Below are 18118 nucleotides of genomic sequence, written 5' to 3'. Positions count from 1 at the left end.
TATTGAAGACACTAAAAAAAGACTAGATTAACTGGGAAACAATATGTTAAATTCAAAAAGAAGAAGAAAATACGTAGACTCATATCAAGTGGTAAATTCACCACTCGTGCCCAGAATACTTTCAATGAAAGGTGAAAAGAGGATATCCTGGGTCTCCAGCGGCGGGGTCAGTGACAGTTTAACCTAGTCAAAAGGCACTACGAGGTACTGATCTTCATGTTAACGCAGGTTCGACATGATAATGAATAGTCAAGGTTATTTTGTTGTAAGGTTTGTCACCAACTAAGACTGAGGATATGTGTATCCAGATCCTGGGCTGGCGGCGGCCACGACGCGCTCGCCCGCGCACGCCACCACGGACAGTGTGAAGTGTGTACAGGTGTAGGGCACTCACGCCAGTAGAGTGAGCTCGGCGTGCCCCACGGCCACGAGGTAGATGCGCGGGCCGGCGGCGGCCACGACGCGCTCGCCCGCGCACGCCACCACGGACAGTGTGAAGTGTGTACAGGTGTAGGGCACTCACGCCAGTAGAGTGAGCTCGGCGTGCCCCACGGCCACGAGGTAGATGCGCGGGCCGGCGGCGGCCACGACGCGCTCGCCCGCGCACGCCACCACGGACAGTGTGAAGTGTGTACAGGTGTAGGGCACTCACGCCAGTAGAGTGAGCTCGGCGTGCCCCACGGCCACGAGGTAGATGCGCGGGCCGGCGGCGGCCACGACGCGCTCGCCCGCGCACGCCACCACGGACAGTGTGAAGTGTGTACAGGTGTAGGGCACTCACGCCAGTAGAGTGAGCTCGGCGTGCCCCACGGCCACGAGGTAGATGCGCGGGCCGGCGGCGGCCACGACGCGCTCGCCCGCGCACGCCACCACGGACAGCGCGCGCTCGCCCGCCGCCCAGCGCGCGCCCAGCCGCCAGCCCGCGCCCGCGCCCGGCTCTTCGCGCGCGATCAGTCGGATGCCCTCGTCCGTCACCTGCGGGGCGGTTACAACAGTGACACTTTGTAACAATATAGAGTCATTGGTGCGCGATCACCTATAGCACAGAATCGTACACTAACACTTTATAAGAATACAAAGTCGCTGCCAAGACTGAACCTCTGAGAGGGTTCATACAGTCAGTCTGATGCCCTCGTCTGTCACCTCTGAGACGTTTCATACAGATAGTCATATGCCCTAGTCTGACACCTCTGAGATGGTCCATACAGTTAGTCAGATGCCCTAGTCTATCACCTCTGAGACGTTTCATAGTTAGTCGTATGCTCTAGACTGTCACCTCTGAGACGGTCCATACAGTTAGTCAGATGCCCTAGTCTGTCACCTCTAAGATGGTTCATTCAGTTAGTCGGATGCCCTAGACTGTCACCTCTGAGACGGTTCATACAGTTAGTCAGATGCCCTCGTCTATTATTATCTGCCTAGGTCTACCTAGTAAAAGTAAAAACGAAACTTATAATAAAACTAGTTGCGACCGTTATTATATGATTTTAAATTAGTTTGAAATATTAACATAAATACTAACTTGTATTAGCTGATCGTGACACACATTCCCAGTGAAGAATGTCTGTCGATCCGAGACGAAGCCTTTTATTTCTGTTTCTTCCACTTCTTCTCCGCTTAAAGCTAAAACCCTGTGAAAGATATAAAGATATTTATAGCCTTTATTAAAGTAAAACTTCTTTACACACACTTGACTTGAGGAGTAAGCTGGTGAATGCATGACGAGGGCGTTACAAAAAATGTGATCGGGCGAGGCGAACGGAAGATGAGAGGGTTAGAGGAGGAGGGTTAGAAAGTTTAACTTTAGTCGTGTAGTCTAAAGCACAGTACCTGGTCTGCCCCACAAAAGACAGTACTAGAGTGTCGTGAAATTGTCCGCCTTGAGCTAGTGTGAGGGCCCACATGCCCTTGATGCCCGGTAGGTCAATGGATGCCTGCTCTTGGATGCCGATACCGTTGCGGATTATACGCAGCGAACCCATTTTGAAGGCACCTGCAGAGGATTATGAAGGTAATTAATTAAAGTTGGCGTGTGACACAGATGAGATGTTTAATTGATGTGTCTGGCTGCCTATTCCCTGCCTATATAATTAATAATTAATGTTTCTTGGCACATAACACATAAAATTTGTGTTTGTGTAATATCTATGTGAGGCTGTAATGACATCACTACATATGCTTGAGAATAATTAATGGGGATGCGATAAGGTGGTTCTGCCCGTTTGTCACCCATCAGAGCACGAAATCAACAGATTCTGCCCCCCTACTCATTGGACCATATGATTAGTTGATTCTGCCCCTCCACCCAACGACACACGTGATGAGTGATGAGCTGTCTCTGAAGCATGTGATTATCTGGTTCCCCCTTTACTCACTGGAGCAACTAATAAGCTGGTTCTGCCTCTTACTCACCGGAGCAAGTAATGAGCTGGTTCTGCCCTTGCCGCTCAAGGTCCACAACACACATGTCTACGATGGGCGCAAGGCTCGTGAAGCTCTCCATAGGTTGAACGTAGTGCGCGTGGGAGTCGTCTCTTCCAGCAGCCAGCCGAACTAGAGCAGAGTCTCCCAGCCGAGAACCCACGAATACCACACCGTTGTCTAGGTATGTCATACATTCTGGAATGGGGATGTCGCCTGTGGATGTAAGGAAAGATGAATGTAACATTACTGTTGAAGGCTAACATCAAAATATTATATACGTATTGATATTTTATTACAAAGTACACTTACTGTAACTATCTTAATGACAAATGCTATTCTAATATAGTACATTATACGCTTCGGCAAACTCGAACACAGGCATGCACAAATACTGAACATGCTAAATTGATTCATTAATGTTTACCATGTCACCAAAAATGTATTTACTTAATTTTAAGGCTATATTTACAATTTTTCTCATATAAAGAGCGACAAACCAGAGAAAGAGAGGTCAACGATATGTTTCTTACCAAGTAATTCGACCTTCAAATCCTTAACAGACTGTGTTCCATCCATCTTCTCTTGAAGCTCCAATAATAACATGAACAGCCGGCCAGCTATGTCCCCCAGTAGGTATCTCATACCTTTTTCATCAACTCGACAATAACAGTTTATAGGAGTTAACTGAAAAATAAAATATAATATAATAATATAATACCTTTCTGCATTAATTTCCTACCTATTCGATTTTTCAAATTTATTAAATATTACTAAAATTAACCTCTAAATTTACCTCTTTTTTATTTTTATTTTTTTGGAGCTCAATATTTGGATATTATGTATGAACGTCTTGTTCACGAGACATAAAAAATAGACACAAAATAAAAATAAAAAAACAGTGGTAAATATTCCGTTTTATAAAATTTTTGTAATTAAAATAACCGTGTTAATTTTTAAAATTAATTAGTTGAATTTTATTCTCACTTTGATCTGTGGAGGAGCTACAGCTACATAACTCTGACCGTCGTGGTATACTATAGATTCTTGTCCAACTACTATTGCACCACCTGTAATTTAACAAATCGTTAATGTCATTCATCTTACCAGAAAATCACACCTGTTGTTATGACTACCCCATTTGCGCAGTTTGTAGTGGCAGTGCTGTCTGCTCAAAGGGGGTGTGGGTTCTATTAACGCCTGAGTCTGGGTGTTATATTTGTATTTATATATATGTATATATATTAAAATATTTAGCGACAATAGTCGGCTGTTACCTATTAACACAAGCATTGCTTACATTAGGAACAGATGAACGTGTGTAAGTTATAAGATATAAAAAAATATATTTTAAAAAATGTAAACAGTCTATATGACGGTAAGCGTATACCGAAACATACGGACACCTGCGACACTAGAAGAATTACAAATGCTTTGTCGACTTTATATCCGACCCTCTTCAGAAGCACTAGCTGCTTTACTCACTTAAATAATTTAACACTACGTAAGCACAGTATCATTTAGCTGTGATCTTCTGTTAGGTCGAGGTACTTCCCCATATATATATAGGATATTCCCTGCTGTTTGCCTCAATATTTATAATTACCTAGTGGACTTGGTACAGGAATAAGTATACAGGCTTCAGTCTCGACATTGTCTTGCTTCCATGGTATCTTCGTAAATTCTTTATCTCTTAAATTAATTTCATGCGTCTGTAAAAAATAAATGTATCTTTACTATAGATATTAGTAACTAATTTTATACAAAGTTTCCATCTTCAAAAAGCTGTAGAAGTACTACGTAGACGTTCTACTATGTAGATAGTACACAGTAATTACATACTATTAATATTTGATATATAATATACCTTTATATGTCTTCCATTGAGATCTTGGTGTATCAAAATTAAAGTTGGATTAGAACAGCCGTGTAAGAATTCTAAATCAAATACATTCAATTCTTCCAATCTGAAAAAAAAAATATCCATTAATGGATTTACATAATAATATATAATTGTCTTTATAACAATATGCTTATCGTAATTACCTGTCTATTATACAAGTAAGGATAAACAATAATACTGTTTTTAGATTTTTAGTTATAAGTGGAGGGTATTTTTTTTTTATATGACTAGGTCGGTGTTATGTGGTTACGGTAGTAAAGAGTATAGCCACCCCCTCTCTCCTCGTGGGTGTCGTAATACATGAGTAAGGGATAACACAGTTCCACTACCACCTTAGAACTTATATAGCCGACCGACGGCGGGATAACCATCCAACTACTGGCTTTGAAATACACAGACCGAAGATGTGCAGCAGTGTCTTCGGTGCGACAAAGCCAGCTCTACGGTCACAACCCACCTGCCCAGCATGGTGATTATGGGCAAAACACATGGTGGAGGCCTATATCCAGCAGTGGACTGTGATAGGCTGAAGTTAATGATGATGATGATGAATGACGAGGTCAGTAAACTCGGTTACTGCTTATCTGATGGTAAGCGGTTACTGTAGCCTAGCTGTTTATAGCCTATAGATGCTTGCAACAATAGAAGCATTGCAAGCGTGTTGCTGACACTCGCAAGGGGTTCTAGCCACCTCTCACCACAGAACACAACATTACTTGAAAACAGTATCATTTAGTTGTGTTCTCCTGTAAGGTTCAGGGTTCTTTCCCAAATATATTCCTCAAAGACAATTGTGTTGGTAGTAAAGAAATGTTTCAAAATATAAAAATCAAGACAACATCTCTAGTATCAGTGGAGCTCACATTAAAATTATCACCAAATAGAGAGTAAAATAATTAACAGTTTACACTTAACTGTCCTCTGCAGTACAGAATACTGTTTCAAGGATCTGGGCACAAAAAAAAAACATTCGATTGGTCTAATAGAAATATTTATCATTGGAGGTGATTGAGCCTACTACCACAAGAGAACAACATACCTTAAACTAGCAGCTTTTAGCTCAGTAGAGTCTTTATCAAGTGGTATTATTTTGAATAAACCGTCGTAAAGTCTCAATCCAATAACTCTTGCTTGGGGGTCAATGACTGCAAGGATACCGTTTTCTGATGGCTTTCCAATCCGATCAGCTACGTTACCATGGGCTCTGGTTACCACTTCTAATTCCCCATTGGCTCCAGTTCTCCATTCCAATATCATAGCATTGTATCTTGCTGTTAATATGAATACTAAATCTTTCTTCTCATACTGAAATTAGAAGGTCACATATGAAATACATTTTAAGGGTATTATGTAATTTTTAGGTTTTTTGTACTGTGTAATATTCTTATATATATATTTTAATGTACATTAATTTTAATGATGCCAAAGCTCAGACACACTGAAAAACACAACGCACTATACAAAATTAACTTAATGGAGGGTTGGTGAAAGATAAAGATTGTTAACATTATATTATATATTTATGTACTATATATGTTTTATGATATAAAACTGTGACAAATAAGAGGTGAATGATGACTAAATCTGAATATAGCACTTTCAAGATTGAAATTTTTTAAAACACAATATATAATGTTTAATAATAAGATACACACTATTTGAAAAGAATAAACTAATAACTCACCGGAGGTCTAAAAAGTTTCATTTTAGCCACTCTGCCATATAAACCCACTTCTTTCATAGGACGGAGACCTTCTGGAGTCACAAGGTACATCTCTAGACGAGACACTTTTGCTACCAGAAGGTTTAAATCCGTAGGTGATGTAAAATTTCCTACAATAAAGAAGCATGCTTTTTAGCAACAGTCCTATTCAAATAATATTTATAGTCTCCAAATAATATTTATAATCTCTTTAATACACGAAGGTACATTAAATAGTTTTCAGTGTGTTAATATTAAAAGTTATTCTCAGCTTTTAAATAGTAAAAACTTTATAAAATTACGGTAGGGAAAAAAAAAATTTCAATGGTCTTTAACAAAAAAGGCAAATATGTAATAAAAATACGAAATAATTAGCAACGAAAATAACATATCTACAAGTTTTCTATCAATTTTAAGAAATTCTAAACTTTTTTATCCATAGGCTCGAATGTTATCATTAATAATAATCTTATTAGACAAAAATAACTCAATGTTAAACACTGTTATAGTTAACCTCTATTAGAAATATTATAGTTATTTACCTGTTATACATGCTGTGACCGCTGTTGGTTTTTGTGCAGTAACAACGTAGTGGTAAGCCATGATCAAAAACTATATTATAGGTCCTAATTTCTAATTATTTTTCTTTTATTTATATCTTTCACCATTACAATATCGAAAACGGCTGTCGGCTATACGCCGCCTGTTCTGTTTACTAGGGATGTTATCACTTTATCAATATTGTCTTAGAATCGGTACTACAAAAAGTGATTTAAAAACAGTTCGATCTATTGTGATTTCGATTATATATTTTTAAGTAACTGGGCATAATTTTGTAAATATGAAATCCAACATTATGTTTCTGAAATATAATGTTTAACGAGCATATCGTTTTCACGGATTGTAGGAATTAAATAATCGAGTTAAGAATATCGATTTTTTCGATACTGTAAAATTATTTTTACATCTCTCATGTTCGGTAAGTAGGTTCTTATTACCTCCAAATGGGGCTTGTAAGTTGTAGGTGACTAATTAGCGCTCTAGGGAAATAATGTAGCTAGAAAAGCCCTAGTGCGGTAAGTAGTTAAAAAAAAACACTTTCTTTCAAAAAGTTCGCGTACATGTCTAACCATCATACTGGCAATAGACATCATGCATTCAGCCTAATGACTAAAGAGGTCGCTTTCTATTCAGCCTTGTCTTCGTGTGAGTATAATAGTCATCAATTTTCAAAAAACACCTGTCCTTAAAATTTGAAAATTGTTCTTATTTCTATAAATTTCAACAAATAAAATGTTATACTCTTGTAATGCCGGTTTTTTTCTACTTACCTCACAATCGAGATGTAAAGCGGAATAGTTAGCTCGGGTGTAAGCATCAATTGCATCCTCGAACTATAAAGGCGCACTAATAATTATCTCAGGCTACAATTGATGCCTTACAGCCCTTGGCTACTAATTTACTATTAATTTAATGATGCTTTTAAACATACAATTACAACACCTTCGTATTGCTTGAAGTCCTGGGGCGAACCAAATCACAGCTTCACACTGATACTTAGTTTGGGTAATGAAAAGAAAAATTACGATTAATTTTTTTTTTCCAACCTTTATATTTTTCGTAAAACCTATAGTAAATATAATAAGTAACGCTTTTCTAAGTCGATTAAGGATCATTAAAGTTAGCTGGGTCCTATTGTTAAATTACATATAAGTACAGAAGAACAGTATTTTTGTTTGTAGACAGCTAGATATTGAGATGAACAAATAAAAAGAATCAAAATAAGTAATCACTAACAAAAATTTAAATAAAATACCTACTATTTACAAAGTTAGAAATTGAATTTATAATAGGATCGGCCACATAATATACTGTTTGTCAATGTGAATGTCATTCAGACAAACTCTTCGCTGCTTACTAGAACTGATCAGTCAGATCAGTATTTTTTTTTAGTATTAGGATTGATTTTCAGTTTTCTAATAAGTAAGCCCGTTAAGATCGGCATGCTGACTCTCAAACGTATAATGGCTTACAGTAGGACCTTTTCTTCACATTTTATTCAAAAAGTTTTCAGAGCCATTTGATCGTTTGCTAAATCTTTCTGAACGGGGGAGACGCCGTGCTGTAATAATTATGCAGAACATCTCAAAATCAAAATCAAAAACAGCTTTATTCAAATCCCAAGAGCACTTTCGAATCGTCATTTTACAAATTAAAACTTTAAAAATAAATTGTTATTTTTGTAAAAGTAAAGCTACCATCGATTTCGAATGTAGATTCTGCAGAGAAGAATCAGCAAGATATTTCGCAGTTACTCTTTTGAAAAATAATATAGAAACTGTGTTTTAGTACAAAACTAATAACATGTTGCATAAAATACAGCGTCACTAAGTCCACACATCCTTATCAACTATGTAATCCTGCACCGAATAATAAGCTTTATCTGTTATTTTTTTTTAAATATTGATAATGATGGATGAATTGATATGATATTCAAAAATGTTTAGAATTCCTAATGTGTGGGTAACACAAAAATAAAATCGTACATATTAAAAATAGCATGGTGTCGTCTCCTGTCAAAGTATTTCATTTTAATATGAAACTTTGAATAGTTACGGGTCTCTGTAAAGAACTCACTATAGACGGCGCCACGGTTTGCTTAAAGCGAAAATAAAAATCATCATGTCAAAAATTTCGCTCTAGCGGGTACATCGTTCCATAGCTTAATTGGCTAGAGCGCCGACACGGTCAGTCGGAGACGCGGGTTCGAACCCCGTGGAGCGGTCAATTTTTGATATGATATTCAAAAATGCGATTATTACTATTTATTTCAAAACAATGAATATTCTGGTGAATATACATAATATTGTTATAAATATATTGCGACGCAACTGTTAATATGTCTACCTCTTGAAAAACATCTCGTAGAGTCCCGAGAGTCGGAGAGCTCCAAGATCGTAAATGCCGCGAATAGCCCTTTTTTGCAACATAAATACAATCTCAATATCTGTAGCATAACCCCACAGTAACAGGCCGTAAGACCTAACAATATGGAAATAGGTAAAATATATTAAACGTGCAGTAGCAACGTCGGTCAACTGTCGTACTTTTCTAACTGCGAATGCTAAGGAGTTGAGTCTACCATTCAAGGATGACAAATGGGAATTCCACTGAAATTTTGAGTATCCCTAAGATTTTCTGTTCCAATAACTCGTCGTAGTCAAGGATGACCTGATAAGACGGTAGGCGTAATAGATACCTACAGTACACATAGGCTCAGTACTTGGCTCTACCATCACTACACTCATCTTATTTTCGGAAGTCAGTAATAAATCCAGTTTACCCAGGTCACTTTGTTTGTCACGAAATTATAAGGGCATGAAAGTAAGGACAAGATGAAGAAATAGAAATAAGTTAGTTGAGGTACAAAGAAATACAACTCAGTTATACTAGCCCCATCCAGAAACGTTTCTCCCTGATGAGTGCGATAGTAACGGTGTAACATTTTGTTTAATAAAGCGGCATATGGAACGAAGTTCTTTAAAGGACTTTGGATTTCGCTTTTACAAGGCACATTTGCAATATGCCTTAAAGACGTTTCTAGCAGTTTTTTCAATGACACGCTCTGTTACTACCCGATTTTAAGCCCACCCTTCAGTATCGTAATTTCGCATCAGGTTAGGAGCAGCATATTTTGCGCGATGCAGACAGACAGACAAAAAATCTAAAAATTTTTTTGGAAGTTATACAATTGCTTCATATTAGACATCCCTGTTAATTTTTTTATAAATATTGCCTGGAACTATTTTATTATTTCTGTAGACAATATTGAGTTCTAAAAGGTACCCAGCAACACTATATATATAATAATATTGCACTAATGAAAAAACACAATTTTTTAATCAGATTTTTTGTATTCAGATTAATCAGAATAGACAATTCTATTTTAGGAAGAAGGGGGTTATTTAAAAGACTATAGAACAAGATATATAATGTAATTTGTTTCTGCTGTTATTCTATGTACTATATTTTATTTACAATATGTAATTAATCAATTAAAATCAGTCTTCGTGGTTGCTAGGCGGCACACTTTCGAAAAGCACTTGCGTTAGGAATGTAAATTTATCTGAAACAAGAAAAATTTACTATTGTTATATAATATATTATACGTAAATAAATATAAGAACTTGCGAGGGTAGTTAAAAAATATGTTAAAATTTGAATCAAATTTACCTTTTAGATACAATGATTGGTTAAGTTACTATTAATATTGATTAAATATTTAACTAAAATATTTTGAGTATTTTTGGTGAAGTTTTGCTTTGTACAATAATCACAAATGTTATGTTATATATCTGTTCCACTACCAACTTGGAACTTAAAAAGCCGACCGATGGCGGGATAACTATTCAACTGCTGGCTTTGAAATACACAGGCCGAAGGCGGGCCGCAGCGGCTTCGGTGCGACAAAGCCAGCCCTGCGGTCACCAACCCGCCTGCCCAGCGTGGTGACTATGGGCAAAACACATGAGATCACGCCATTTTTGGCGCGAACTTCTGGAGGCCTATGTCCAGCAGTGGACTGCGATTATATAAAAAAATATTGACGTGCATATAAAAATACATCTTTTACATGTAGATACACAGTGAAAAAAAAACGTTAGCTTGTGATTTAAAAACTAACATTCTTTATAACAAGTATACTCACTTAATAAGGCGGTGGGTGTCTTTTTGTAATAGACAAACGTCGTGTACACAATAATGCCCAGCACAATAAAACCGATAGCCATTAAATATTTGACGGACGGATCGTGGACGATTGGCAATATTGACAGGAATATCGCTACTAGCAATACAAAGCACGGCACTATCGTTGGCACTCTATACGGTCTGGGTTTGTCCGCTTGTGTTTTCCTTAACACTAGTAGCGCAACCATTGCTAGTCCATAGAAGAACCATAGGAACCAACTGGCGAACTCTATTAGAGTTTTAATGTTGCCAACAAGTATAAATATCGAGGTAAGAATTGCCTGAAATAAATGAAAATAAATTATTACTTTTTTTGGATAAAGGTAGCGTGAATATAATGGTATTTAATTTTTTTGACAAACAAGCAATGGTGAGCCATTACCGTAGCCTTAAATCTAAAGACCCCTACTTCACCAAAAGCAAGCGCGTTTCTCTGCTCCTCCCCAGGATCTGCGGCCACCTTCCTTACCAAAAGAACACAACAATCATTGAGCAGTATAATACTTTAATTACTGTACGATAAAATGTACCTGGAATGCGACCGCTGGTGCCGGCGTCAATCTCTTTACATTAACATATGAAAACACTTCCAGCATGTGACCACTTCTTGCTGCTGTGTAACATACTCTGAAACAATATTTACATGTAGCATATTAAATATCGAATAAATAGGTTATATAATTACTTCATATTTGTTTTCATACCTGGTAACACCAAACTGTACGCTCATTGCACAACCAAACGTAGCTATGGCAACACCAAGCGGTATTAAAAAGCTGGCTGGTCCCAATACTCTAGTTCCAAATGTTACCGCTACTGCTGGCACGGATACCATTTCTGCGTACGTTAGTACAGACATGTATGCTACGTTCATGAAGACATACAGAGCGGTTATCAGAGGCACAGCGATTGATATACTGAGCGGAACGTTACTGTGGATAAGAGATAAGAGTTATTTAATATACTTAAGGCTGTATTACATCATAAAACAAACTAAACAAAATAAAATTGTTACTTTTGGTACAAAGACGCAGGATATCATGCAAGATATTGTTTGATTAAAGCCACCTGTTGTTTATTTAATTAAAATAAAATATGTGATTAGAAAATAAATGTAAGCAACCTGTTGTGGTATTTTTATTAGTTAAATCATTATTATGAAAACAATTTTCTTTTTTGTGATCATATAGAGCTACCTATATTTAATTTGAGTAGATTTATTTAGATATTTATGTTACTGATTTATTTATTTATAAAAACTTTAATATACAACTTCAATAATATTAATTGTTTGCTGGCAAACGAAAAAAAAACCGACTTCAATTACATCGACAAGTAAAACGTAGGTAGACGAAAAAATAGTCAAGTAAATACGCATTATCAAAGATTACTCCAAAAGTTGTAATCAGATCTCGATAAAATTTAAATATGACCACATGATAAATATCGGCTTTCGATTAAATTAAAAATTATCAAAATCGGAACATCCAGTAAAAAGTTATGCGGATTTTCGAGGGTTTCCCTCGATTTCTCTGGGATCCCATCATCAGATCCTGGTTTTCTTATCATGGTACCACACTTAGGATATGTCCTTTCCAATAAAAAAAGAATTATCAAAATCGGTTCATAAACTACGAAATTATCCCCAAACATACATAATATATATATATATATATATATATCCTCCTTTTTTGAAGTCGGTTAAAAATGAAGACTAAATAAATACTAATCCTATAACTAGCACAACTCAAAAGTGAAAAAATAGTGTATATTTACACGCCAGGGTTGATAATTTCTTCTGTTACCACGGTCACACTGTTCCAGCCATCATATGCCCATAAACCAGAATATAACGCAAGAGCTATACCGCCCGGACTAAACGTACTACCCTCAAAACCTTTATTTAAATTATCAGTGTTACCTGTAATAATAAATGAATTTATTAATTAATACATTTTTGTGATATTGTATAATAATTAAGCTATTTTTTTTATGTCACTAACTAGGTCGGCAAACAAGCGTACGGCTCACCTGATGGTAAGCGATTACCGTAACTTATAGACACCTGCAACACCAGAAGCAAGCGCGTTGCCGACCCAATCCCCAATCCCCCCAGGAGCTCTGGTCACCTTACTCACCAACAGGAACACAATACTGCTTGAAAACAGTATTATTTTTATTTGTTACTAATAAATAATAATAGTTAATAGTAACTGGTTTGCGGCTATTGACTGTTGTACACAATATTATCGTTTTTGTTGTACATATTAATAAATATTAAGTAATCACAATAAAAGTGCATAGTACAAAGTAAGAGTAGTTCTCTAGATCAGTGAAATCAAACAACCCACCAAACGTTTATACTGTATAACATTAATTTAACAAAATAATAAAATAAGTTTGAATATCTGTTAACACTTGCAAATTCATTGTGAGTTGAACAAGATTGAAATATTCTAATATAAATGGGTCCTAGCAGCCCTAGCATAAGCCTCTTTCCCATATAAAAGGGAACAATATTAAATTAACAAAAATAAGAGAAGATTAACAAAAAGAGAAGAAAAAAACACATTTATGGACATACACAGGCTGAAATAAATTGTTATAACTGCATACCTCTTATAATTTCGTAAAGGCCTCCGCCGATTACAATGAGACAAGCGAATACTTTGCAAACTCCAAATATATTCTGTACCTTTACAAATAGCTTGACGCTCGTTATGTTAATGTATGTCATTATAACTGAAACAAACGACAAATAAGTCATAAAATACCATTAAAATTACAAAAGTTTATAGGGGTGGATGTTTGTTTTTATAATTTATGAACTTAACACAAAATGACTGAATAGATCTGTATGAAATTCGGCAAGTGTTAGTCTCGAATACTGCACAAACCTTTTTATTCTGAACAAATTTAGTTTCTGTGGAGCAACCTTTTTACAGACGCAGTCGCAAGCAACATCTCCAATATTATTGTTTTATATACATATTTGTATTTAATTTGTTTTATTATGTATTTATTTTGTGTGTGACAGCCATTGAAACAGACATCATTTTATCTAATCTACAACTTGTTTATGTTTATGTTATTTTTTTGCCTTTTTATTTATTGTTAGTACAATAAAAGTCTAAGGGTCTTTCAAGGGTAGATTATATTTTATATAAAATGAAATAAAGAAACTGAAACTTAAAAAGCCGACCGGTGGCAGGATAACCATCCAACAGCTGGCTTGGAAAAACACAGGCAGAAGACGCGCAGCAGCGTCTTCGGCGCGACAAAGCCAGTCCTGCGGTCATGAACCCACCTACCCAGAGTGGTGACTATGGACAACACACTTGAGCTCGTGCCATTTTTGGCGCGAACTTGTGGAGGCCTATGTCCAGCAGTGGACTACGATAGGCTGAAGTGGAAAAAAAAATACAATAAAATACTACTTATAACGTTTATTCATATAAAGTTAATTACAATCGCAATAAACACAAATATTTTACATATTATAAATAAAACTTAATAAGCTATTTTAACTTCCATATTGTTGTAAGGATTTGTTGTGACAATGTTCATATCCTTTAGAAGTTCTATTATCCTATAGTTTTCTTGAGTAATTTGTATGTAGCCGTTTGATTCCTCGTTGAGCTTTTCTTGCATTAAATGCTGGAATTATTAATGTGTAGTAAATAATTTGATATAATTTAAACAAGCATTGATTATATACACATAAGGACATCAGACTTAACAGCTGCCAGTAGAAAATTCTCATGTGTTGGAGTCTAGTAATAGATGAATGTTTGTATAGGCTATATGGAAGTTTAATGTGCACTGAGCTTTTGGTAATAGTATTGTGTATTTCTGAACCTTCGACACAGGATTTATATCCCACCCTTCGACACAGGATTTACATCCCACTAGGAACATTTGAGCTGTATAGAATTATTATTATTATTATATATTAAGATATTACTGTGGGGCTACGATAGTAAAGAATAAAGCCACCCCCTCTCTTCCCGTGGGTGTCGTAAGAGTTGACTAAGGGATAACACAGTTCCACTACTACCTTGGAACTTAAAAAGCCGACCGATGGTGGGATAACCATCCAACTGCTGGCTTTGAAATACACAGACCGATGATGGGCAGCAGCATCTTCGGTGCGACAAAGCCAGCCCTGCAGTCACCAACTCGCCTGCCCAGCGTGGTGACTTTGGGCAAAACACATGAGTTTACACCGCTTTTTGGCACAAACTTGTGGAGGCCTATGTGCAGCAGTGGACTAGGCTGAAATGATGATGATAATGATGAAAATATTGAAATTTTTACCAAATTAGCAGTTTAATAGATGATTTTTAAGTGTGTTTTCAAAAGATTGTTATGAACCTGTACTAGATTCTTTATAAGAGAATGTCTAAAATAAATGCCTCATATTCAGTGCCCCCACTAGATTTACTCCTGTGTCAGGGGTTAGGAGACTCACTCAACACCACTTCCAATACAACTGTATGCCATGTGCAGGGACCGAACCCGCAATAGCTATAAGCCAGAGCTGTGACCATTGCACTAACATGTCAAATATATAAATAATGATTCTAATTTGATTTAAAAAAAAAAGATAATAGTATTTCATACACCTACCCCCATAACATCGAAAATAGCATCACTATCATTTGGAAACAATGATTGTATGAGACCATGGAGTTCTGTCTTCAGTTCATGGAATGTTTCTTTAGCTTTCTGCAAGTGTTCTTGCGTTACTTCCTTCTGTACTATCCTCGGGCGAGACAATGCTTCTTTTGCTGTATTTGTTAAGTCAGTTAACCTGTTTAAGGTGATATATGTCATAAATTTATTATTAATTGACTTTAATACACATTCGTAATATATTATTGACTGTGTATAGAAAATTTAATACTAAGAATGCAATATTTATAGAGTTAATGACATAATAGTAACTTTGTTTTCTGATTTGTCGATTGTATTAAAATATTTAAATTCATACTAAAAATTTATTCGTAAAAAGATAATATATAGTAAGCAAGTCAATATTAATGTATTTAATATTCTTAATAATATTACGAAAATAATAAATTTTGGGTAGCAAAAGTACGACATGACATACCTTTGTATCTCGTTTTCAACATCAAGTATTGACCCTCTAGTGAACGCAATGAGTTCTTCTACTTGTTCAGTTTTCACTTTCATATCAGCAAGAAGCTGACTTACAATCAGATTTTCATCTGTAGGTATTTGTGTTTGAGAATTTTCTATTTCCACTCTTAATCCTTCTACATAATTAAGGGCTTTTTCTCCAACATTGTCCGGGGTGAGCGACGCATCAAATGGCGTATTTTCTATTATTTCACAAACATCGAGACACCTCTGTTGCAATCGTTTAATTTCACTTGATATATTTTCTTTTGTTTCTACATTTAATTTACTCGACATGTTTACACTATTACTTTTTCACTACCAACATTCATTAAAAACATTAGCACATTATAAACGGAAAAGGCTTCTTTTTTTATTTTGGATATGTAAATAAATTGTTGCTCAATTTTTCCCCACTTTTCACAGTAAAAAACACTTTTCTTTTCATTTGTCTAATTCAAATTGTAACGTAAAACGTCTCCAAGGTCCGTGGAGGTTAGAATTTTGAAGTTGTTTACGATATGCGAAACCGCGGTATTACGAATCTTTGGTATCGTTAAAGTCAAACGGTATGTGAGTCACAGATTATGCATTCATTTATTAGTGATGTGCGATACATCTAATACGATTGCTCGAATAATCGAAAAAATAATTCGATTTTATTGATAACTTACATAAAGCTGCCAGTGACCCCAGTTTAATTGCTGTGGCTTTGTAGTCAGGCTGTAAATTAGTAGTAAATGGTTGAATTGCATATTCAGCGAATGTCATTACTATAATAGCTACTTCAGCTGGCCTCAATATAACAACATATATCCAAGCACATATAAACGATGGCAAAGGACCCCAAAATTTATGGGTTTTTCCAAATGCTTCTTGAAAATACGAATATTCAGCACCAGACTTGTTTACAACAGTTCCTAATTCTGCAAACGCTAATGCTCCTAAAAAAAATGTTCAATTAATTAAAAATATTAAATAAAGAAACTGTAACTTGAAGTTATACAGTACTGTAGAATAAAAATGAAAATTAAAAGCATAGGTATCTTACCTACACCCACCTAATAATGATATAATTCCAGAAACAGTCCATATGATTAAACATAATGCCACGGAACCTGAGTTTTCTAATGCTGATGCTGGCGATACAAAAATACCAGAGCCGATCATGACACCGAGAATCAAATTAACGGCAGAGAACAACCCTAATTCTCGTCGCAATTCCACAGCGCTGCCGGATACTTCTGTTGCATCATTAGTATTAGGCTTTTCAGCCTTTTCTATGGTTTCTACTTCTTGACTAGCCATTTTTGTATCTGTAACAAAGATATGAATATAACTTAAGTAAAAAAATAAATAAATTAGGCAACATATTTTATACTAGCTGTATCCCGCGGTTTCACAAGCGTTAATTTGAGGAAAAAAGTAGCTATAGCTATAGTTTTTTTCGGTAAATGGACTCTCCAACACAAAAATAATTTTTCAATTCCAACTAATAGTTCCTGATATCAGCGTCTATAAATCAAACAAACAAACCTGTAACAACTCATTATTTTAGATAACTCACAGTTATTTAAAAAAAAACGACTGTGCTTTAGACCACACGAGTGAAGTAAAACTTACGAAACGTAACTCTCTCTCTCTCTCTTTCTATCTTTACTAACTTATATTTTCCTCTCAACTTGCGTTTGGCTCGCTCGATCGTACTTATCGTAACGCTCTCGTTACGTATTCACCTTACTCCCCAAGTCTAGCAAGAAAGTTTTATTTCAAAACTATATTAAGAAAAAAAAAAAAAACCATTGCTTGACGATTTATTTCAGACTCGTAAAAGCTACATTTTTTTAGTTACTTATCATAATTGCATGAATTGAATAAGTTTATAGTGAACGCAGTGTGATGGATTTATTAATGGATTAGATGTAGATATCACTTACTCAACGTGTAATCGAATTAATGCTAAATGAAATTGTCAACGCGATTCGAATTACAAATTATAAAATTTCTTACTGTAAACCTTATATTGATGTAAATAAGAGTGACAATAAATGGTACAAAACTGAATAAGTTCGTGGGAATTAACCTCAGTGTAAGAAAGAGGTCAGAAGGAACATTGCGTTAACATTGCCGAATCAAACAGGAAAGACTGGCCACTTATGCCAATCAAGAAAAATGCTAGCGGTGTTCTCTATAGAGAGGAA

General features: G+C 35.9%; 3 protein-coding genes across 3 annotated transcripts in view; all 3 read right to left on the bottom strand.

Annotated features, from left to right (window-relative positions):
• The window catches only part of LOC123662284 (DNA damage-binding protein 1), a 34110-nt gene extending 27371 nt beyond the window's left edge, over positions 1-6739 (bottom strand). The window contains exons 1-11 of the mRNA XM_045597145.1: positions 6569-6739; positions 6009-6157; positions 5364-5629; positions 4289-4388; positions 4028-4133; positions 3409-3491; positions 2955-3108; positions 2413-2637; positions 1831-1993; positions 1523-1631; positions 782-975 (exon numbers count right to left, since the gene is read on the bottom strand). Coding sequence (XP_045453101.1) covers positions 782-975; positions 1523-1631; positions 1831-1993; positions 2413-2637; positions 2955-3108; positions 3409-3491; positions 4028-4133; positions 4289-4388; positions 5364-5629; positions 6009-6157; positions 6569-6629 — 1610 coding nt within the window. The 5' untranslated portion in view covers positions 6630-6739. The remainder of the gene's footprint in view (positions 1-781; positions 976-1522; positions 1632-1830; positions 1994-2412; positions 2638-2954; positions 3109-3408; positions 3492-4027; positions 4134-4288; positions 4389-5363; positions 5630-6008; positions 6158-6568) is intronic.
• Positions 6740-10014: 3275 nt separating this feature from the next.
• On the bottom strand, positions 10015-17233 carry LOC123662087 (b(0,+)-type amino acid transporter 1-like). The gene is made up of 8 exons (XM_045596976.1): positions 16979-17233; positions 16592-16861; positions 13392-13517; positions 12552-12696; positions 11480-11707; positions 11306-11402; positions 10735-11056; positions 10015-10152 (listed from the first exon to the last, which is right to left on the bottom strand). Exons 1-8 carry the CDS (start codon positions 17223-17225, stop codon positions 10088-10090), a joined length of 1500 nt encoding a protein of 499 aa, XP_045452932.1. The 5' UTR covers positions 17226-17233; the 3' UTR covers positions 10015-10087.
• On the bottom strand, positions 14207-16622 carry LOC123662088. Its single transcript, XM_045596977.1, has 3 exons — positions 15889-16622; positions 15405-15588; positions 14207-14432 (listed from the first exon to the last, which is right to left on the bottom strand). The coding sequence occupies exons 1-3, from the start codon at positions 16212-16214 to the stop codon at positions 14286-14288; spliced, it is 657 nt and encodes a 218-aa protein (XP_045452933.1). The 5' UTR covers positions 16215-16622; the 3' UTR covers positions 14207-14285.
• Positions 17234-18118: the final 885 nt, after the last annotated feature.

This window comes from Melitaea cinxia, chromosome 18 (assembly GCF_905220565.1).
Source record: "Melitaea cinxia chromosome 18, ilMelCinx1.1, whole genome shotgun sequence".
In the NCBI taxonomy this organism is placed as follows: domain Eukaryota; kingdom Metazoa; phylum Arthropoda; class Insecta; order Lepidoptera; family Nymphalidae; genus Melitaea; species Melitaea cinxia.
This window is presented reverse-complemented; position numbering and strand designations above follow the sequence as displayed.